The 23294-nt window shown below is 42.0% G+C and overlaps 2 protein-coding genes across 2 annotated transcripts in view; both read left to right on the forward strand.

The window, feature by feature from the left end:
• prag1 (PEAK1 related, kinase-activating pseudokinase 1) overlaps positions 1-6046 on the forward strand; it is a 47660-nt gene extending 41614 nt beyond the window's left edge. The window contains exon 6 of the mRNA XM_017721057.2: positions 1970-6046. Coding sequence (XP_017576546.1) covers positions 1970-3064 — 1095 coding nt within the window. The 3' untranslated portion in view covers positions 3065-6046. The remainder of the gene's footprint in view (positions 1-1969) is intronic.
• A 7167-nt stretch (positions 6047-13213) lies between these two features.
• Positions 13214-21879, forward strand: oaz1b (ornithine decarboxylase antizyme 1b). Its single transcript, XM_017681993.2, is given in 6 exon segments — positions 13214-13419; positions 15483-15534; positions 15536-15622; positions 17857-18029; positions 19098-19183; positions 20729-21879. Coding segments are annotated over 6 exon segments (663 nt in total). The 5' UTR covers positions 13214-13288; the 3' UTR covers positions 20863-21879.
• The last annotated feature ends 1415 nt before the right edge of the window (positions 21880-23294 follow it).

Genomic DNA, 23294 nt, shown 5'->3' on the forward strand with positions numbered 1-23294 from the left:
GTACAGTTCCAGGTTTCACCAATGCCCTCAAGTAGGTAGGGGCTGGTCCATTTTTGGTTTTGTAGGCAAGCATTAGGGTTTTAAATCTGGTGCCACTGAAGCTACAGGAAGCCAGTGAAGAGAGCGCAGCAGTGGGGTGACGTGGCTGAACTTGGGGAGATTGAAGACGTGGTATATTAATAAGATATATTATATATATATGTATATATATAAAGAGCTCTTCGATTTATGATTTCAAGTTTGTCACATAAGAAGAACCCTATCTGATAGATGATGGTTTAATAGAACCATTTTCCAAAAGAATCTATATAAAATCATCTGCAGGACATTGTCAGTCAGTCTGAAGAACCCTTTTACCATGCAAAGAACCATTTAATCATGCAGAGGGTTCTTTGAGTGTGTATGGTTCTATATAGAACTACTTTCTTTACTAAAGAGCTCTTCAGGAATCTTCTTTTAAGTGTGTGCTGAAAAGGGAATTATTTGGGTGTGTGAGATGTAAACATAGTGATTCAGGGTGGTTTGGTGTGAAATGGTTCAAATGTCTTTACAGTGGTGGTGATGGGAAGCATGGGTCTCCATGACTACACCACGCATATAGACATTTTATTTACTATCTAGAACCACCAGTGAACCTACACGAGTCGTCTGAGTTTATGAGGAATGTTGATGAAGGGAAAATAGTGGAAAATAGGAAATAATCCGTTTTCTTTGGGGACTATTTTGCCTCACAGCGCCCTGCGTGTATCCCTCAACCAAAATATTCTCAAAACTGTTGTAAAACAGCGTCTCAGTCATCAGGCAGTGAATTCATAAGCATTTCATGTAGGAACTTTCTGTGAGGAGCTTTTAGAGGCGGACGTCTGGTTCCTATCACCACCACTGTGAACAACTCTGACTCGGTACGGTTTTCCAGAACAGTGTTGCATACCAAACCACTCCTTGTTTACACCGTGACCATTTAATTATGGTTCGAACACAGAATAAACGGTGCCTGTCTGCATGAATGTGTGTAAATCTGTTGGTCAGTCCTCTGTGTGTGTGTGTGTGTGTGTGTGTGTGTGTGTGTGTGTGTGTGTGTGTGTGGGGCAGTCCAGCAGGCAGGGCAATTATGTATTCTGCAGCATCATCAGCATGTGGAGAGATTGCATGAGGCGGACAGGATTTGGCCACTGGCTCTCTAATACTGATCTAACAGCAGTCACGCAGCCTGAACTGTACTACAGTACAGTCATTTCCACAAGCTTGTAAAGTCACTACATCACATGCAGACACAGCCCTAAAACACTGAGTACTGATTAATCAGCTACTGTAGCCAAACCCTGCAGCTCTACTGTAGTTCCATAACACAAAATCCACTTTACTTTCCCAGTGCATGCTCTGTGTTCACTGACAGCAAGAAACAACCCACTGTTCATGCACAAATTATCGTTGTGATCAATATTTGCAATTAACAGGTCCGAATATGATGAAATAAGGCAATAGGAGTGTAAATAGGGGTGTAAATCTGTGGTTAGGTAATCACTGATCATTTTAGAAATTTTTAAAAATAAACCTAGTACTCTTTCTATTTATTGTCTTACTTTGTTTTTTGGTTTTTTTGGCATGGGTTGCTGTATATGTACCTGGGGGGGTGGCTATACTACTTGCACAGTATTGACAACAAAAATGAAGTTTAAAAATAGCCTGAGGATTTTATTTTGGCCAAAAAATTGAGCACCAGCCAGTTTCCCAAAAGGATCGTTAGTTGAACTGTTGAACTGCCTCCTAGAGAAGATTTGAGATGCATTGATGCATATTTACAGCATCAGTATTTACTGCGAAAATATTTTGCAGTATGTCTACTCTGAGACTCCGAAGACAAGGTTGGAAAACATACCTCAAACATGAACGTTCATCCTGCCAGTCTAATAGGAAAACTAGCACTAATCTGTGATTCTCTTGCTCTGTTCTCTCTCCCTCTTTGTAGATCTGTAAAGGCCAGACAGCTGACGCTAAGCAGGCTCATCTTTACGGACTGTCCGTCCAGCAGAACATCCCCCCGCACTTCAACCTGCAGCAGGACTGCGGTCACTTCATCGCCTGCGTTCCCCAAAGCATGCTGCCTGGTGAGGACCCCAAAGCCTCTGGCCCCCCTGAGCAGGAGCGGGTGGTGGTCATCACCCGAGAGGTGCCCCGGCAGAGTGCGGCTGACTTTGTAAAGGAATGGGCGTCGTTCCACCGGGCGCAGCCGGAGGTGTATGAACGACGCGTGTGCTTCCTGCTCCTGCAGCTGTGTAATGGCCTGGAGCACCTTAAGACGCACGGCGTGATTCACCGTGATCTCTGCCTGGAGAACCTTCTGCTGGTGCCTCACCGGCGGCCCCTGCAAGCCCCAGAATCTCCCTCCTCTGCTGATCCCCAGCAGCAGCACCTGCCCCGCCTGCTCATCAGCAACTTCTCCAAAGCCAAGCAACGTGGTGGCACCGGTGCCGAAGACTCTGCCCCCCGGGACCACGCTCGCCTGGCGCCGGAGATTGTCTCTGCAGCACAGTACCGCAAGTTTGACGAGTTCCAGACAGGCATCCTGATCTACGAGCTGCTCCACCAGCCCAATCCATTCGAGGTGACACCTGCACTCCGTGAGCAGGAATACCGAGCTGAGGACCTGCCACCCATTCCTGCTGTCTCCATCTACTCAGCTGGACTCCAGCGCCTCGCCCGACTGCTACTCCAGCCTGACCCCATCAAGCGCATCCACATTCAGGAAGCCAAGCGGGGGTTGCAGAGCTTATTGTGGGGCCCGAGAAAGGAGCTCATGGAGCAGCAGATGGGACGGCCTGGGATTGGAGGCATGTCTGGGATCGGAACTGGAAACTTGGAACAGCCCAGGCACGACGGCCTCCTAAACTGGCTGGATGTGAAGAGAGCTCTGCTGATGATGAAGTTTGCAGAGCGCTCACTGGAGCCCGAAAGGAACGCCGAACTGGAGGACTGGCTGTGCTGCCAGTATTTCTCCACTGCACATCCCATGTCCCTGTGTCACACTGCTGAACTGCTGTATTCAATTAAGGCATCACACTGAGGACTCTGTGTGGGATGCACTTGCAAGTATTACATCTGTGGAAACAATGTGTTAGTGGTCACTATACCTCTTCCTGGAGATCTACCTTTCTATAGTCATGTCCAAGATCAGGAAAGTAGATCGCCAAGTGAAAGACTGGGGACCACTGCTTTGTGCTGTGTATCGTATTGTATAGACCAGAGTTTCTCAAACCAGGCCTCAGGGAATCCCTGATGGTCCATCTTTATGTGTATGAAACAAGAATGTGTACCATCTATGGATCTTTGAGATCTGGTCTGAGAACCACTGGTACAGACGTTCTAATACTTCCTGGAAACAACAGAAAATGTGACACCAACTGCCAACAAATCTGTTAAAACTGCCATCCAACTTCCGTATTTTCCTGTTTGAACACTTGCTGCTTCCAACAGTTGTCTGCTTTGGAAAATGACCCTCCTGTATTGGAGTGGAGTATCAAAACAAAGCACACCCTCACTGAGGAACTGGGACTCAGAGACTCAAGGACTCGCATCTGCATCTGTATCTGTATCTTATTTATTCTTTATTTCAACAAAAGCAATGAACAAACTCAAAGAATCTGAAACTCTCTCGCTCTACAGCTTCTTTTTCTTTCTTTTTACCCCAGCTAAGGGAAAAAGGAAGTTTGTTACTAGCATAGAACTGCTGGGTTTTCATCACTGACCCTTTTGATTTCTGTATTCTGCTATTGTCTCTTGATTAGACAATACAGGGATCTTCCAAAGGGCTTCCCTTATTTAGCCTGTTTCCTCAGCAATTCACATATTCTGCATTGAAGCTACACTTGCGGGATGTTGTGGGAACTATTTATTCATTGTTTGGCTTGAGCCGTCAGCAGATTAGACTTCTAGCCAGCATGATGTTGCATGAATCAGTCCAAACCATTCACCCCTCCTTTGAAGCTTTGAAAGGAAACTGTGAAACCGTCCAGTGTTTTGGACCAGGAATCCTGCTCCTGGTGGTCCAATCTGACCCTGATCCGGCACACCTGGTTCTGATGTTGCGTTCTTGAAGTCTTTAATTAATCGCAGTGTGTTAGATTAGGGCTGGAAAAAAGCTTGGCAAGGTAGTAGGTCGCACGGACGGCCATGTCAGAGTGACCCTCTGGTCCTGTTTTGAAAGCAGAGAGGGAAAGTGGACACTGGCATGATCTGCCTTGAGGGACGGTTTCTTCCCAGACCATTTAACAGTGGACAGCCTCCGTGGAGCCCCGGAGAAAACCTTATGGGTCATCCAGTAAACATCCAGCCCACACGCTGACTCAGCAAAACACTGCCACAATGCAGAGAGAGAGGGGAGGGAGAAAGGCGATAGATAGAGAGAGAGAGAGAGAAGGAGAGGGGATATCGGAGACTGTAAACACAGCCGGACACGCGGTTGATTCTCCTCATAAAAACCAGCACAGTAAAAACCAGGAGAACATCTCGTCTGCCTTTTAGGTCAGAGGCACATATGGGCTTCATTAACGGCACTGGTTTTCAAGTTTGTTTGAAAATGACCTGCTATAAACCCTTGAAAAGGCAAATGTACAGTTTCCACCCCTTAACCCGCATGTAGACAATCAGCCAAGTTATGTTTGCTGTCTGATGCTTTCTTGTTTAGTTTTAGCACAAGGCAAATAGATCCCAGTGTCATACAGTGGCCAAAGATTTTCTCCAATCCGATAAAATGCATTCCAATTTCAGACTAAGACCAGGTGGTTATTCTCACTCTGCTTAACATTCTGACGAAAACCTCTGTTTACATACACTTAAAATTTTTACTATGCCGCAAATGTACAGAACATGCTTAAACTTTCCGAATTGGGAATGTAATCAAATGTACAGGTGTTTAAACTGCTATTCTTCTTCTATTTAATGGATTATTAATAGGATTTCCCAGCTCGTTCAGTCGGATAGAAATTGTTTTCTGAATGGCCTCAATCAGACTAGTCTTATATGATCGAGGTGTTTACATTGACGAATTCTATTCCGATTGAGCTAGTAGTCGGATTACTAGTAGGATTATCAGGCTGCATGTAAACATGGCTAGTGAGTCTGTTTGAGATTGCTTAACAGCTCTACACGGTCTGAGGCAAGTGTGTGATGATGCAGTTAGTGCCATGCTGATCAATGGCGTGTAAGCCTCCAAAGAAATGTCTCCAAACATGTCTTGGCTGATTGGCTATTTATTGAAAGAGAGGAAACTGGCTACGTTATATTTTTTAACTTGAGCTGTTTAACCACACACACATTTTCTAAGCCGCTTCTCCCTCAGGGTCTGGGGGTGGGTTTGGGGGGGCTGGGGTGGCTGTGCTGGAGCCTATCCCAGCGGTCATCAGGCGGAAGGCAGGATACACCCTGGACAGGTCGCAAAATGCGATTACTGTTACTTTTGGAAATATTAATTATTGATTGTTCTTTCGTCAGCCTTTTGTTCTCTGCGGGGACGAGTGAAGTGAGGGAGCAAGAAACCCTGCTATAAATGTACAAAGTAAATCTCTGAGAAGAGATGGTGTGAAACTGGAATTTCACAGAAAAAAATCTTTTTTGCTTTCTTGTTTTGAAGTGAAAAACTTGTACATAAACTGTGACGAAATGGTGGGTCAAGCAGGTCTTAAAGGCTATTGGTTTATGGTTTATCTGAGCCCATCTGCTCTGGTCACTGGAATGCCTTTATTTGTTTATTTGTGTATTTGTTTTTTTGTTTGTTTGTTTTGGTCTCGTATCTGGAGCGGCATTGCCTGTGCATGCTTAAGCACCGCAAAACTGTGAGGCTTCTGCACAACGGCCGCAAACAAGGCCACCGACTGCAAGGAAAATAAAATAAAAGAACAGTTTGCTCATTGCTCGATGCCAAGATATAATGATGGTGTAACTTTACAGAAACTCTCCGAATCTTAACGTCCTGTATTAACCTGCCGTGTACTGTGTACTGACCACTCCGTCTTCATCTACCAATAAACTGTAAATATGTTTTCACTCATTCTGAAGGATCTTTTTGTTTTCAGAACAGCTTCTTTTCCAGGTTATGTCAAGGTGAAGAAAAAAAACAAGTCCCTTCATGGGAAAAGCAAACAGAAAGACTATGTTTACTCATTCCTGGTTATCTTCCAACCTTCCATACATGTGTGAAAGGATTTGCAACAAAGCAAAAATCACTTGATCAGTGTGTGAAATGTCCTCTGCTATTTGGGGGGTCTCATGTTGGCTGGCTGCTATCTCACTCGCCATAGCGATGCTGATGCTTTAAGGAGCAACAAACTGTTTATCATCTGTAAAGCCTGGTGTGGTTCTGCGCTCTTCCTCATTAACAGATCTTCCTCATCTCCTCTTTGGTCTTCGGTGTGAGAAACTGGAAACAATCACTCTTTACAGCAAACTCTTGGGAGTTTTCAGAATTAATTGTAAAGTTTTTCAGAGGAATCCGGACAGAGTTGCAGTTTCTAGACTATGAAGGACCAACTGGGTGAACCAGTCTGGTACAGTGCCACCCTGAGGTATATCACATGTAGGTGTAAATCTAAATGTAGATATTGTGATATAAACCGAGTCCGTTCTACAGTTTCTCATTAGGCTGAATGAATAACCGGCTCTAAATGTAGGTATTGTGATATAAACTGAGTCTGTTCTACAGTTTCTCATTAGGCTGAATGAATAACCGACTCTAAATGTAGGTATTGTGATATAAACCGAGTCCGTTCTACAGTTTCTCATTAGGCTGAATGAATAACCGGCTCTAAATGTAGGTATTGTGATATAAACTGAGTCTGTTCTACAGTTTCTCATTAGGCTGAATGAATAACCGACTCTAAATGTAGGTATTGTGATATAAACCGAGTCTGTTCTACAGTTTCTCATTAGACTAAATGAATAACCGACTCTAAATGTAGGTATTTTGATATAAACCGAGTCTGTTCTACAGTTTCTCATTAGACTGAATGAATAACCGGCCCTAAATGTAGGTATTGTGATATAAACCGAGTCTGTTCTACAGTTTCTCATTAGACTGAATGAATAACCGGCCCTAAATTTAGGTATTGTGATATAAACTGAGTCTGTTCTACAGTTTCTCATTAGGTTGAATGAAAAACTGACTCTAAATGTAGGTATATATTTCAAGCTTCTATGGAAGTTGAGGCCAAAGCAAATTTACACAGCTTCCCCAAATTCCAAGCTATGAAGCTAATGTAGCTAGCAATCAATGTAAGCTCAATGTAAGCTCACCTGTTGCCATGCTGCTAACTGCTCCAGGCATCACAAATTTGCCTCAAAGTCATCTCAAATTGACTCCCTCATGAACATGGTTCATATTTAGCTGCGACGGACTGTTTCAGCTCAAACAAGCACAATTCAGAGTTTGTGAATGTGACTTGCTAACATTAGCTGAACAATTTAAAAAGGCCTTCCTTGAAAACAAGCCGTTTTCCAGAGTCAGTGCTGCGTTTCTGTTTGCCGATCCATTGCAAGTGTTGATGCTGTGGCACGTCTTTCATCATTTATTTAAATGTGGGCCCTCTTGAGAAGAATCAAAAAGGAGGTAGGCTAGCTTGTTGCTTCTCCCGAAATCTGCCTGGTGATTTCGGATCCTCCACCCCTCCTTCCAACACCCCCCCCCCGTCACGCCCTTGATCCTGCCGTTGCTTTCTGCTCTGCGTCCCTGTCTGAAAAGCTTATTCCAGCCTTTTTGTCATAGGTGGAATGTGTTGCTATGGAACAGCAGCCAACGGAATGCAGTTCCTGAGGAAGACCCCTCCGACCCCCCCCCTCCCCGGACAAAAAGCTCCAGCTTGGCTCTTTTGTTTTCCCCACTGACTGCCCGGCTTGTGTCTCGCTGGACTGAAACACTTTACAAAGGGCTTTGTAAACAAGAGACAGTGGAGGCCTTTAAAACCAACTAATTAACTGAAACCTGAGTAAAGCATTAATATATCTGCAGTGTCGGATGACGAGGTGGGAAATGTGTCGGTGAAGTAAGCAGCTGGTGGATCGATGGCTTCGGTGAGCTTGAGTTGTTGTTTACAGAATCCTTCAAAGTCTGGAATCACTCTTTTCAACAATAAGAAAGCAATTTTGGTGTACAAGCATGTTTAACATTTGGCTAATATTATGCAGGGTACTTCACAACTTCATACATCTCAACAAGTTAGTAGGTAAACAAAAATGTAGGGTCCAGAATGAGTTGCAGAAAAATGTCAAATCATTTCCCAGAAATAATAAATTGATATCCAGAAAGAAGTTCTACAAAACTAACACCCAGAATGAAGTTCTAATAGAATTAAGATCCAGAATGAAGTGCTATAAAATTAACAGCCAGAAAGAAGTTCTAATAGAATTAAAATCCAGAATGAAGTTCTATAAAATTAACAGCCAGAATGAAGTTCTTTAAAAATTAACATCCAGAATGAAGTTCTAATATAATTAAGACCCAGAATGAAGTTCTTTAAAAACTAACACCCAGAATTAAGTCATATATAAGTAACATCCAGAATTAAATTCTATAAAAGTAAAACCCAGAATTAAGTTTTAATAAAATTAAGATCCAGAATGAAGTTCTTTAAAAATGAACATCCAGAATGCAATTATACAAAATTATAATACAGAATGAAGTTCTATCAAAGTAACATTCAGAATGAATTTCTAATTAAATTAAGATCCAGAATGAAGTTCTTTCAAAATTAACATGTAGAAAGCAATTCTATAAATTATCATCCAGAATGAATTTCTATAAAATTAATGTCCAGAACGAAGTTCTAATAAAATTAAGATCCAGAATGAAGTTCTTTAAAAATTAACATCCAGAATGCAGTTCTACAAAATTATAACCCAGAATAAAGTTCTACGAAACTAACACCCAGAATGAAGCTCTATAAAATTAATGTCCAGAATGAAGTTCTAATAGAGTTAAGATCCAGAATGATCTACATTTTCAGCAATTTGAAGAACCCTTTCATGATGCAAAGAACCCTTCGATCATTCGATGTTCTTTGAGTGTTCATGGTTCTATAAGAAATCATTTTATTTACTGAAGAACCCTTAAAGAACCATCATTTTAAAGTGTGTAGTAAAAAGCTGTAGCAAACACCTTAAAACCTGAATTTGTTCCATACGTTTGTCTACATTTATGTTTATATACAACAGTTTCTCATAGAGTTTGACTTTGTGTTATTAACCATGTAAAATTGTCTGAATGGCTCCATAAAGTGGGAATACTAGAACAATGTTTCTCCACCTTGTTCCTCGAGGCCCACTGCCCTGCATACTTTAGTGCTTTTCCTGCCTCTTTAACTACCTTAAACTTTAACCCCAGACTTATTTCATTTTCTTCTTTCGGGTTGTTCCCTTTAGGGGTCGCCACAGCGGATCATCTGCCTCCATCTTGCCCTATCTACTGCCTCCTCTTCTCCTTCTACCCGGCAGCTCCATCTCCAACATTCTTTGACCAATATATCCACTATTCCTCCCCAAACCATCTCAACCTGGCCTCTCTGGCTTTATCTCCAAACTGCTCCACCTTCACTGTCCCTCTGATCTGCTCATTTCTAATCTTGTCCATCCTTGTCACTCCCAACGAAAATCTCAGCATCTTCATCTCCGCCACCTCCAGCTCAGCCTCCTGTCTTTTAGACAGAGCCACAGTCTCCAAACCGTACATCATAGCAGGACGCACTACTGTCTTGTAAACCTTCCCTTTCACTCTTGCTGCTATCCTTCCGTCACACATCAGCCCAGACACCCGTCTCCACCCACTCCATCCTGCCTGCACCCTCTTCTTCACCTGTTTTCTACACTGTCCATTGCTCTGGATGGTTGACCCAAGATATTTGAAGTCATCCACCTTTACGACCTCTACTCCTTGCATCTTCACCTTTCCACCTGCCTCCCTCTCATTCACACACATGTATTCCGTCTTATCTCTACTGACCTTCATTCCTCTCTTCTCCAGTGCAAACCTCCACCTCTCCAGATTCTCTTCCACCTGCTCTCTACCAATCTCTCCTCTCTAGGTACATCATCTACCACTTCATCCATCTTACTCCAAAATTCCTTTCTCCTCTGACAACCAACCTGTGGTGCATATGAACTGACCACATTCAAAATTACACCATCAACCTCCAACCTCCAAAAACAGCATCTACACGTACTAAAGAACACAAAGGTGAGGAGAGTTCTGCGCTTTACGAACACAACATGTATCTGACGAAGACTTTTCTCAAGAGCACATTGAAGAACAAACTTACGAGGACACTGGAGAATGAGGCCCAACATCATACAGAGTCAGAACCCACATAATCAACACGGTTTGAGCCAAGTATGTGATGATTAGCCATGTAGTTAGCACCAGGCTAATTGGCTAATACAACATTACTACGTTAGCCTCGTAATTCCAGAGTTAAGCAAAGATGCAAACTTCAGACAACAAGCGCATCTTGGCTGATCAACTACACTTGATATAAGGCTAAAAAAACTAGTAAAATTGGCTTTTGGCCTGGTTTTATCTTTGAACACTGTAATGCAAATGTGCTGAAGCAAAGGAAGTGGTTGAATTCATCTTCTGTGTTTCACTTCTTCATCTCACACAAAACTAAAATAATACATTCACGCGGAAAATGAAACTCAGCAGTTGTGTGATGTTGGTAGGCATCCAACTTCAGAGAATATGAGCTAAGTTTGTGCCATTAAATGGGAAGTTTTGGTGCTTGGAATGCACCAAATATTTTTCTATATTCTGCTGCAGCTTCTCTGTTAGGATCTGTTTGTTATACAGGTGCAGTTTTTCCTCCAATAAAAGTAGCTGCAGCAGCTTTAAATGAAAAAAATAACATGCTGTTGTCAAATATATCAACTCAAAAATAACATTAACAGACCAGTGACCAAATTTAGAGATGGCGCTGTGGACCTCTAGTCAATACTGCCATCTGGTGGTCGCTTTAAAATTGGTGGCAATTTGCAGCATATCCAGCATGGAAGACACAAACTCACAAACACTGCCAGCTGCACTCACTGAACGCTTCCACTAACTGGCCACTTTATTAGAAACACCCACCTTGTGCTTCCACTCACTGGCCACTTTATTAGAAACACCCACCTTGTGCTTCCACTAACTGGCCACTTTATTAGAAACACCCACCTTGTATTTCTACTCACTGGCCACTTTGTTAGAAACACCCACCTTGTGCTTCCACTCACTGGCCACTTTATTAGAAACACCCACCTTGTGCTTCAACTCACTGGCCACTTTATTAGAAACACCCGCCTTGTGCTTCCAGTCACTGGCCACTTTATTAGAAACACCTGCCTTGTGCTTCCAGTCACTGGCTACTTTATTAGAAACACCCACCTTTTGCTTCAACTTACTGACCACTTTATTAGAAACACCCACCTTGTGCTTCCACTCACTGGCCACTTTATTAGAAACACCTGCCTTGTGCTTCCACTCACTGGCCACTTTATTAGAAACACCTGCCTTGTGCTTCCAGTCACTGGCCACTTTATTAGAAACACCCACCTTGTGCTTCAACTTACTGACCACTTTATTAGAAACACCCACCTTGTGCTTCCACTCACTGGCCACTTTATTAGAAACACCTGCCTTGTGCTTCCACTCACTGGCCACTTTATTAGAAACACCCACCTTGTGCTTCCACTCACTGGCCACTTTATTAGAAACACCTGCCTTGTGCTTCCACTCACTGGCCACTTTATTAGAAACACCCACCTTGTGCAAGATTACACACACATTAATGAGAACGCAGATTCACAAGCACAAACGGAATTGTCAAAAGTGGGGAATGAGACAAATACTGGATTTTCAAAGTGTGTGGGGGGGAAACACTGGATTTTCAAAAATAGGGAAGAAAGGAACACTGGATTTTCAGAAATGGGGAAGAGAGAAACACTGGATTTTCAGAAATAGGAGGGAGGACAAACACTGGATTTTCAAAAGTGGGGGAGGGGACAAACATTGGATTTTCAGAAGATGGGGAGGGGACAAACACTGCCATCTGAAAAGTTAGACAGGAGACTGAACAAAAACGAGTTTAAAAAGTGGGATGGGGACAAAACCTGGATTTTGGTAAAAAATCAAACCTTTGTTTTACAACTGGAATTGAAAAATGGTGTTTGGACAAAAAGAAACTGGACAACAGAGACAGTGTTTACCTCCCATCCACTCAGACACTGTCTGATATCTAATCTGCTGATCTGTCCACCTCACACTGTGCGGTAAATGATTGTCACAGATGAGGCCCATCAGACAGACGGCTTTCAGTTAAGGGATATAATCAGTAACAGACAGGGTAAAAACTCAGCTGGTCTTCAGACTTATGAAGATGTCCAGTCACGTCACTCACACTGCTCATGTCAGTGTATTTTGAGCTACATTACATGAAGAAAAATGAAAAGGGAAGGAATTTTGGGTGACGGGGCACAAGCCTCAGAAGAGCTGATGTATGTATGTATCCAATGTACTGGACTGAATAAAAATGTATTTAGTCTAGACTTAGGCTTAATTGGAGTCTGGGAACCCAGCCACCTTAAAACACTTTCAATTTGCTCTGTAATTCAGTATAAAGCTTATTCTGCAGTCTAGACAGACAACAGGACAAGCGCTTCTGATCAGGTTCACACAATCAAGACATCTAAGTAAAGACATATTAAGGTGTATATATATATATATATATATATATATATATATATATAATTGGCTGTTGTTTTTCTTGAGCAGCCCTTCATATATGTAAAAAAAAACTCTTTCGAAACGGATCGCGTAGGATGGGGCATGGTTGAAAATCAACACACAGCTTTCTCATTTCCTCCAGTGTTTTCTGCAGGGTTTCAGTAATTTTCCATTAGCTACAACGCCGCCCCCACGGATCCTCTTCACTTCTGCAGCTTGTTGTGTTTTCATTTTCTCTGTCTGCTGCGTAGCTTTAATTTTCTTTTCCACCCGAATCACGCCATATCCCACCTCTCCGTCCCTGCGATTGGCTAGTATTCATTCCTCTCGCGTGCTACGATTGGCTGGCGTTTCGTACTGACAAGCAGTTCGCCCTATGGCCTGCTGCTTAGTCCCGCTGGCCAATCCCAGCAAAGGATAGGCGGGCATATGGCTGAAAACGGGTGTAAACAAAGAGCCACATAACGCGATGCTACAGCGGCGCAGTTTTTCACTTCGTATCGGAGGCGAGAGCAGAGTGAGGCGGCCGTGAAACGTCCCCCGGGCCGGATGGTCAAATCCAACCTCCAGCGGATCCTGAACAGTCACTGCTTTGCTCGCGAAAAAGAAGGAAAAAGGCAAAACCAAACCGAGATGGACGCTTTAAGAAGTAGTAGTAATATTTGTGACATGATTGGCAAGTAAGTAAAAAAACAAGCTGGTGGGGGGAAGGGTTAGCTTAGCTTAGCATAGCTTAGTCTGGCCTCTCGTTACATATCTAATCACCAGCCGCTGAAGTCAGCTTCCTGTTCGGATTTCCCCGGTCCACCTTAAGTGGTGCCTCAGTAACTGCGGCACCACTTAAGGTGGAACGGGCAAATTCGACCAGGAAGCCTCGTTAGGCTAGCCTAGCTTAGCTCCCACTCTTCTCTATCTCGCTTTCTACAACGCCTGTCTGAACACCTGTCGTTAAAAAAACACTTTAAATATAACCAAATAAAAGCATTTGACATGTTTACGTTTATATTCGACTGCTTTTATTTCGTTTCACAGATCGAGTCAGCGCGAGCTCAGTTGCATAGCAACATGCTAACGTTAGCCAACTAGCTGCTGTCAACGATTACAAAAAAAAACCTTAAAATGAATAACGAGTTAAAAGGGCTGTAGTGTAACTTACACCTGTTTAGGTGTACTTATTAGTTCATAGAGTCATGACATCGAGCGCTAAGGGAAATTCTTTCCTTCGGCAGTAAAACGACGAAGCAGGCTAAGCTAAGCTACGTCAGGCTCCCGTCAGTTTAAAAGGCCCGTTAGCTTAGCGTAGCGAAGCTAACTGTGGCGTCTGTTTAAAGACGGTCGCTTTAATGTCGCTTTAATTCAGTTTTCTTGTTGAATATTTCATGTGACGCTGCTTTGTTTCGGTATGCTGTGGTGTCCCAACTGGTTGCTAAGGTGTTGCTCTGTTTACGTTTGGTTTTTATAGCGTTATTAGAAACGTTTCCGCGTCATCCGCCGTGACACCGCTGTTGTTTCAGTGGTGCGTCACAATAGCCCCGCGTTGAAGCGGTGACGTCATGAGCTCGCCAAGTGCGAATCCGTTAAAAATGACCTCACCAGTGCTAGATTTTAAATATAATCTAGTTATTTCCTTTGTGTGGGTTTCGTAGATATAGACGTATTATTATTTACGTGTATTGTTTACTTTGTTGTACTGCATACTACAGTTAAATAGAAAAATAAGGGTTTTACTGTTCCAAAAAACTTTTTTGTTTTTGTTAAATAAACATTTTTGCTTTTTACACTAACGTCATTCTCTGCTCTTCACTGTTGCATCACAGTATCTCAAGTAGGGCTGGGCAGTCTGACGATATTTATTGTTATTGTGACCCACAACATGCTTTTCTGAGTATATTGTGGATATCATCAGGATTTAAAGCCACATCCCAGCTGCGTGTTTGATTAGAGTGGAGTGTTGATTGCGAATAAATGTTTTAAAGTAATAATACATGGTACGCTTTAAAATGTGGAATTGTTTTGTTGATTTATTATTAGGTGTTATTGTAACAATGTATATTGTGTAGTAATATATAAAAACATCTTGGAAGTGTTGTGGATGTCACGTTTTTGCCTACCACCCAGCTCACGTCCCTCGCAATGATGTCATAGTTACCTGCTACTGAGTTTGGGAGCTGTTGATCACTGATGGGATTTGGTTTAGTTTTTTGAATGCTAGCCTACAGTTGTAGATTTGAAGTATTTCTAGACTGTTAAACAACCGGTTCAGTTAACTTGTAGTTCAGATGGATGTAATTTGGTTCCCAGACTTGTGTGCATGTCTAGGTTTGTTGCGCAATAAATGGTTCGTTCGGTTTGTCACGTCCAGCTGCTTCATGATGATGTGCGGGTTTATTGGGTTCAGTGTCAGGCCTTGAGCAGCATCAGCTCACCAACACCTGGGGTAGTTAAATATGCCACATGCAGTCAGAGGTGCATACTGTCGCCTGGATAAACAAATCTGACATTTTTCAAGCCAGACCAGATTATTTTAATCACAAATACCATCTCACCAGCCGCGCCCTTTTTCATTGTTACGTGGCTGCTTTGAGGTCCAGACGAGATCTACAGATAACTGCAGGACTTTCTGTACTGCGGCCTTTTTTTAGCAGCCTGATTATTATCAGTAGCATCGGCGCCGTCTTGCAGATGATGAATATTCATTGTGACAGATGTTTTGGTAACTCTTCTGCGTGTGCATGTGTTGCAGTCTGTCTCTACGCTGTAGTAGTACCCCTGGTCCCGGGCCTCTGTGGTGCTCCTGATGCCCCTCTCCCACCCCTGAAGATCCCAGGTGGGCGAGGGAATGGCACACGGGATCACCCTCCCACAGCTCGGCCGCTGTATTCAGTGAGTGCACACACATTTGTCTTGCGTTTCTAGCAAGGACTTCAGTGATTTCTGCTGATGTTTGTATTAATGCAGCCAATGCAAACCCTTTTTTTCCCTAACTACACTGTAAAACTGCCTCATGAGTTCATATGGTAGCGAGTAAATAAGTTTTTTATTCTAAATGGGTTTATTACACGAATGACTTTCAATCAGTGCCGTTTTTTTGAGTCGAATAAATGTAATTTGTTTATTACATGAAGTCATTTTTTTAGGTTGAATTGATGAGCCTTTTTAGTGTACCTCAACATATTAGTAGTATTTTGAGAACATGAATATTTTTTTTCTGTGTATGTCTAGTTATAGCTGTTTTGCTGCTATTTAATATGTTTAAAGGCAAAAACACGCTGACTGCGAGAGTTTGTTTGTATGCCTAATTTTGTTTGTGCATGTGTGTCTTTGGTCAGACATTTTAATGACGTTAAAATAAAATTAGATGACGTTTATTTGCTGACTTTAACGTATCGGAGAGAAAATAAAAACCATAACGTGCCGTAATGTTTTGGCCATGTTATTTATTTCTTTTTTCCCATAATATGTAAAACGTCTAGGAAATAAACACTATTTGAGCATTAAAATATGCAAAAGTATCCCCTCTGCAGGGGATACGTTAACATATTCTCACTTATTTGACTGAGAGAGTTACAGAAATATGGCCAACGTGTATTCGCTTTAACTTGGTATATGGGACACATAGCAAACGTGTGTGTGGCTTAAACCAGAAGAGTGTGTGACGTGCAGGAAGTGGCTGTATTTACTAACCACAGCAGCCTGCAGGGTAGTTTAATTTACATAGAGCTGCCACCGCCATGTTAGCATGTATATTAGGCAGCGAATCAGCAGTCTAGATTTTTCAGTAATCAAGTCATGGTTGGTACTATGAAAGTATGGAATTTCAGTTCTCAGCCTCTTGCATGTAGTTTGTGTTGGGGGGGGGAAAAATAGAAGCATTTAAACTGCGGTTATTTCTGACTGTCAATCTGTGAAGGAAGGTAGAAACTTCTGGTAGGTCAGTCTGCAGCTCACACACCGCATACACACAGGCTTTATCCCATCACATGACCTTGTGGTATCAGAGCGCACAGGACACACACACACACTCTCTCACGCCTCAACAAGGTGCTCATTGTTTATACGCACAGGCCTGTGTGCTCTTGTGTGCAGAGCCGAGAGCTTCTAGCAGGTTAAAGTGAAAATAAACAGTAGGTTCAGGAATTCAGTTGTCGAGATTTGAAGTCATTCAGAGTGGTTTGATGCGAAGTGGTTCATTGTGGTGCGTGGGGTTCTAAATAGCACCAAATAGGGTTGTTATGTTATTCCAGGCTTGCAACAGAACTCTTTGGTGCTACACAGAACCCTTTTCAAACAGGTTAAATATACATAAAAGTTAGCGTTCCCATACTTTACTCTTAAAGTTGGCTTCTCATGGGTTGTCTATCAAAAAAGTGCTTCTGTATCAAACCATGAATGCTCAAAGAACCCTTTACATCATGAGAGGTTCATCAGATAGATATAGCACCAAAAAGAGGTTCTTTTATTGTTACGATACCATTGTCGTAAGAGCAGAACCCGTTTTGGTGCCGTACAGAAGCATCTACAGCACATTCTCTGTCAGTCTGGAGAACGGTTTCGCTATGCGGAGAACCATTTAATCACACACATGGTTCTTTGAGTGTTCGTGGTTCTGTGCAGGACAATCTTTTATTTATATATATATATATATATATATATATATATATAAGTTATTGTCACTTTATGAACAGCTTCTCGGATGGTTTGGGTGGTTCTCTAAAATCTAATTCATTCTAGTTGGTCCGTATTGTGATAATTGTGTTTGTAATGGTGATTACAGAAGATCGCGATATGCAAATGAGCCTCTAACCAATCAGTGTTTGTTCACTGTGCGCTGTGAGCCTCCTGACCAATCACAGCTCCAGATGAGTTTCTATGGGTGATAAAATGAGGGGTTCATATAATCCAGCAAAAGTGTTATTGTGCGTAGAATAACGTCATATTTGATTCAGCAGTGTGTTTAAAGTATAATTAAGTGAATCGTAATTGCCATACATAGCAGCATAAACACTAATGTATAAATATTACACCCTAATATACTAATGTGCCGCCCTGGTGTCTCTCTCTCTCTCTCTCTCTCTCTCTCTCTCTCTCTCTCTCTCTCTCTCTCTCTCTCTGAGTAGGACAGGAAGTTGACTGTGACGGAGCAGCCTGCTGGGGCTGGTCGCCCCGGGATATTGCACTTCCAGAGCCGGCCCACCGTCTCCCGGGTGATAAACTGGGAGGCGGTGCTTCGTGGAGACGGCCTGTACGTCGAGATCCCTAACGACCCGCTCCCGGAGGGCAGCAAGGAGAGGTGAGGGGTCAGAAGGGATGCCTTTTAACGTAATTTAAATATAGCATATATAAAATATATAGCTTCCCCATCAGAATAGCAGAGTTTATATACACACAATTGGCATGGCAAGACAATAGAGAGAGAGAGGATTGGATGAAATAGAGCTTTAGGTGGACAAGGGCCCCCAAGGACGTTTATGACGTCCAGGAACATGCAGCCTTAACAACAGGTAGCGTTGGAACATCGCTGATCGGATATCATCGTCACTGTGAGTGATAGGCCAGCGTACCATAGGCCTGAACCCCACAGGTCATGATCTAGTCATGAACCCAGGATTGTGCATTGATCAGTATGCACTGACATTAGGATCTAACAGTCAGTCAGCAAAGTCATGTTTTGTGAGTGACGCTTGCTTCTTTAGTTTTAGCGCTGGAGCTGTAAGCCTAATGTAGCTCATAAGTAGTGGAAGTTTATACTAAACTAACTTTAGCTGTGGGGCACAGCTGGGGCTTCTTTTCTCTCTGATGAATGAATGTGTGTTGTGAAAACATTCTCGAGTATCGTGAGATTGTGTTTTTGCCATATCGCACACCCCTAGTTTATACCCACTAATCAGTGCAATGCTGAAATCGCCACGCTCGTCTCAAACTGTGTGAGATGATGTCCTGCTTATGTGGTTTTTGATACTGTATGACATGGACTGACGTTCAAGCTGCTGCTACTGCTTTTAGCTCTGCAGCATATTTTTGTTCATTTTCTTAACGGAATTTTTTAATATCTCGCTGCTGGCAGAACAAAACCTTGCATCTCCAGAGTGATAACTTGCTTTATTTTTAATGTCAGTCTGTGGAACCAAAAACCTTTTGGGCTGTTTATTTTTGATTTATTTACCTTGGAAATTTATACACAATGTAAAAGACAACAGGTGAAAAAGAAAAATGACAAAAATAGAGATACAAGGTTGTTCCGACAGCAGAAGTGGGACAGAGTAAGCGAGTGAGTTGTCAGCATGGTGTTAGTCAACAAGAGCATATGTGATTTAATGCATTGTGTGCTTAACTGCTGTGGTTTCATGTTTCCCTACAGCTTTGCTTCTCTGCTGGAATTTGCTGAAGAACATCTAAAAGTCGTCAGTGTGTATGTCTGCTTTTACAAGAACAGAGACGATCGTGGTATGTTAGCCGTTATTAATGTATTAAGGTTATTTATTGCATTACACCCCCACCCCCCCCCAAAGGATATTATATGAATTACGTCTCAAAATACTCAATTATTCAGTATAGAATTCAATAAATGAGAATATTTGGACATAGAACCCCTGCCCTGGTCCTCCCACCTTAAGTTTCAGCACTGGAGCTATGAGGTTAATGTAGCCAACAAGTAATACAAGCTTATGTACACCTATTATCATAGCACCAACTGCATAAAGGGACTTTATACCCATGAAGCTGTCTTATCTTTTAGTTTTATTATATTCAGAGAACATTACCTGTTCAGATTACATTGGATTGGGTTGAAAAGAATTACCATATTAAAGAATTACCATATTAAAACTCTTCCAGGTGTATTATTCAGTAGCTAAATGTATTACAATTCAAGTAGATGTTCTAAGCTTTTAACCTTCTATAATCTAAGTTGTTAAGTTTTGGCCTTTCAAGGGGTTTAAATTGCATCAATCTGTCAGGGAAATTTCAGTGGTTCTGTGGCCAGAAACTGTCCATTGGTGAAGAGCTAGAAGGCGGTAATCCAACATACTGAAAAGGCCGGGCAAGGAAAAATGGAAGAGGGTGAGCAGTGAGTGGAGCTAGATTTGCATGTGGCCACCCACTCAGCCCGTTACAGATTAGCTCTGCCCACTTATATTGAAGTTATAAGGAGTGTTTGTCTGGGTTGGTTTTTGGACGAGGCAGCCAGCCAGTCATTTACATGTCGGTCTTAAATGTACAGAAGCGAAAACATCCTCTTTAATCCTAAGGTAGAAAAAGTTGACTGTTACAAGCAGTTAATTCTGACTTTTTCAAAATCGTGCAGCATCCCTGAATCCTGGTTTTAGTCCTGATTCTCAGTCTAGCAGAGTCGGTGCTGGTTGGCTTTAGTCTGCAGATTTTAGGTCAGTCAGAGTCAACAGCTGGGAGAGAGAGAATCGAGTAAAGTGTGAGTAGTGTGTGATTCCCAATATTATTCACCCCCAAAAAAATCCACAGAAAGCAGTCGGATAGTGTCAGATGGGTATCCAGTCTGTTTATGGTCTAGCTCTTCTAGCACTTCTAGTCATTTCTACACTTAAAAAGATGGTTCTTTAGTAAAGAAAATGGTTCTGTATAGGCCCATGAACACTTTGCATGGTGAAATAGTTCTACAGATTGATGGCAAATGTTTTGTGTATGGTTCTATGCAGCACATAAAGGGGGTTCTTCTGTTGCTACAAGTTTGTCATTGTAACAGAACCAGTTTTGGTGCTGTATAGAACCCTTTTCAACAAGCTGCTGTTCTAGATCAGTCTAAAAAAAAAAAACATTTTAACATGCAAAAAAATACCCTTTAAGCATGCAAGAGGTTCTTTGAGTGTTCATGGTTCTATATAGAACCATTTTCTTTACTAAAGAACCATCTTTAAGAGTTTATTGTATCCAAGGCTTTAATATATTACATTATACAGAATATTGAGGTTGTAAAGGCTCTTAACCCCCTTTTTCCCCTCTCGTTCTTCTCCGCAGCTAAGCTGGTGCGTACGTTCAGCTTTCTGGGCTTTGAGATTGTGAATCCGGGCCATTCCCCCGTCCCGTCTCGACCCGACGTTTTCTTCATGGCCTACAACTTCGACAGGGATTCTTCTTCCGATGAAGATTAGTTCCGGACCCAAGACCTGAGACCTGCGACCCCTTCTTCACCCCCATCTCCTCCACCCTTTCGTCTTTCTCCTCCTCACTCAACCCCCTCAAACTCCATTTATCCTCTCTTCCCACCATTCCGTCTTTCCTCTACCTTTTACCCCTCACCCCCCCCCCTCCCCCATGGAATAAGCCCCACCCTGTACCCCTCTTTCAAAGTGAGCGCTTCTCTCCTCATGCTTTTGTGTTCAAATACAGCTGGATTTTTTGGTATTTTTCGATGTTAGTACGGCTCATCTTTTTATCCTTTATCCTCCTTCCTCTTTTTTTCCGTGTCATTCCTCTTTCAGTTGTGTCCACGTTCTTGTTACGAGGGAATCGTCCTGTAAGGGAATTACGAGCATATTGCAATTCTCACAATTATAAAGTATCAATCAGTGTGTTTTTATTTTATTTTCTTAAATTGTTCAATCTGTTTATGAAAAGTAGATGAAAAAAATGTTTTCTTTCTCTTGAATGTACAAAAAAAGGTCATTCAGTTTACACTTTTGGGTACGTTAGCACTGCATTTCGATTGGCTCGTGTGTCTAAAGTGAACTCGTCCTCCTTTAATGTGTCTGAAAATGTTTCATCGGTAATAAACACGTTGTCACGCACAGCGCTTTACTGTTACCTCGGAACGGAGGCCTCGTGGTACTACGCAGTTCAGTAGAACCGTCGGGACGAAGGTCGGCACGTTCGACAGTTTTAAATCGAGAGCAAGCCGCGAGAAAATCAGCCGAACAAATTGGTACAAAGCCAGAAGGTCAGGAGGAAGCGTAACATCCAAAGTGCTTTTACCTCTTTATTTCTGTTTCGTGAGTCAATCTTTGAGCCTCGTTTTTCGGAACCGTTTTGCTGTGCTCCTCTCATGAAGCTAGCATTCCTTCTCAGCTTTATTTTTTTTCCCCAACCTGGTGGTTTGAACGTTTTGATGTACACTTGCATAGTGGTGCCTGTTGTGCTTCTGTGATAATAAAAACGTTAAAAAAAAGTCACGAGGTGTCCGTCGTATCTGTTCCTATGCAGGTTGTCGAGTTTATGGTTTTCCATCTTGTGTTTTTATGGTAGTGCTATAAAACAAACTGGAGGAATGTTGATTAGGCAGTGAAATGTAGGAATTATTAGTGTTCAGAGTCGCCAAGTAGAGCTGGGCAATATGGCAAAAATATATTGCGATGCTTTGTGAAAGTTTCATGATAAATGTTATAGCATTTATTTTTTTTTATCTAATCAGTCATAGCAAAGACATACTCGAGACAGATTTTAGTCAGTATTTCACATACTGTTGCGTTGAATCCATGTAAACTTTGAGATGCGCAGTTGGTTGTATGTGTTAGGAAAACATTGCACTGTCATAATTTATCACAGTGATATAATCATATTGGCCTGGCCATCAGATATTTCACTGAGTAACACCCATAGCCACAGTGAGGACGTTTGTTTCATAAGTATGAGTGAAGTTGGTGTTTATCTCTTGGTGTGCTCTGATTTGGGATTAAATAGTAAAAATGAAATGAATCATTGGGTAAACAGTATTTGCTGCTCGGGTATTATTGTGGAAGGTTATTGAGGGTTATTTAAATGAATACTAAGTACGCTTAAATACCTCAGTGTGACATGAAGCTGCAGCGGCTATGCTAATTTAGTTTTGTTTAAGGACCTCTATCGCTAAGTCGCGTCACCTCACACCACTATAAATATATATATATATCATTGCTGTCAGAAGAAAACCTTGTATCTCCACTTTCAGCGTTTTTCAATTTTTGACATAATTTGAAAGTATCCGTTACTCTTTACATTGTTTGTCAATTTTATGATGAACAGCCTTAAAGAAATGACCCAAAATGACATGGGAAAATTCAGGTTCCATTGACTTGCATTGAAAGTGAGGTAGGTTTTTTCCTCCTCCTGTAAAGTTACCATTTTGGAGATACAAGGTTTTCTTCCGACAGCAGCGATATATAAGTATCGTAGTAATTAATGAGTATAAGTAATGTAGTTGAGTATATTTAAATGTTTTCTTGCCGACTTTCACTCAAATTTGCTCCTTTACAGTTTTAGCAGGGGAGCTACAAGGCTAATGTAGCTAACAAGCAGTGGAGGCGTGTTAGCCTTAAGTTAGCATGGTGCTAACTGCATGACTCTTCACGCGCTTCCCTCAAACTGTGTAAACTCATCTCTGACGTATTTATGATGTTTCTGACACTGTGAATCTAGAACAACGGACAAATGTATGTTAGCCTAGCTAAAAACAGTTAGCAGCCGGTTTAAAACCTGCATTTTGTCAACGTTTACCATTTTGTGAGGGAAAGTTCACACGTGACTGAACGCTATGCTAAATCTTTATTGAGGTTTTACAGATCTGCAGTTTGTTTGGCCAGTTTTGGCATCATCACATTACAGAAATCTA

This window comes from Pygocentrus nattereri, chromosome 16, assembly GCF_015220715.1.
Source record: "Pygocentrus nattereri isolate fPygNat1 chromosome 16, fPygNat1.pri, whole genome shotgun sequence".
Classification (NCBI taxonomy): Eukaryota; Metazoa; Chordata; class Actinopteri; order Characiformes; family Serrasalmidae; genus Pygocentrus; species Pygocentrus nattereri.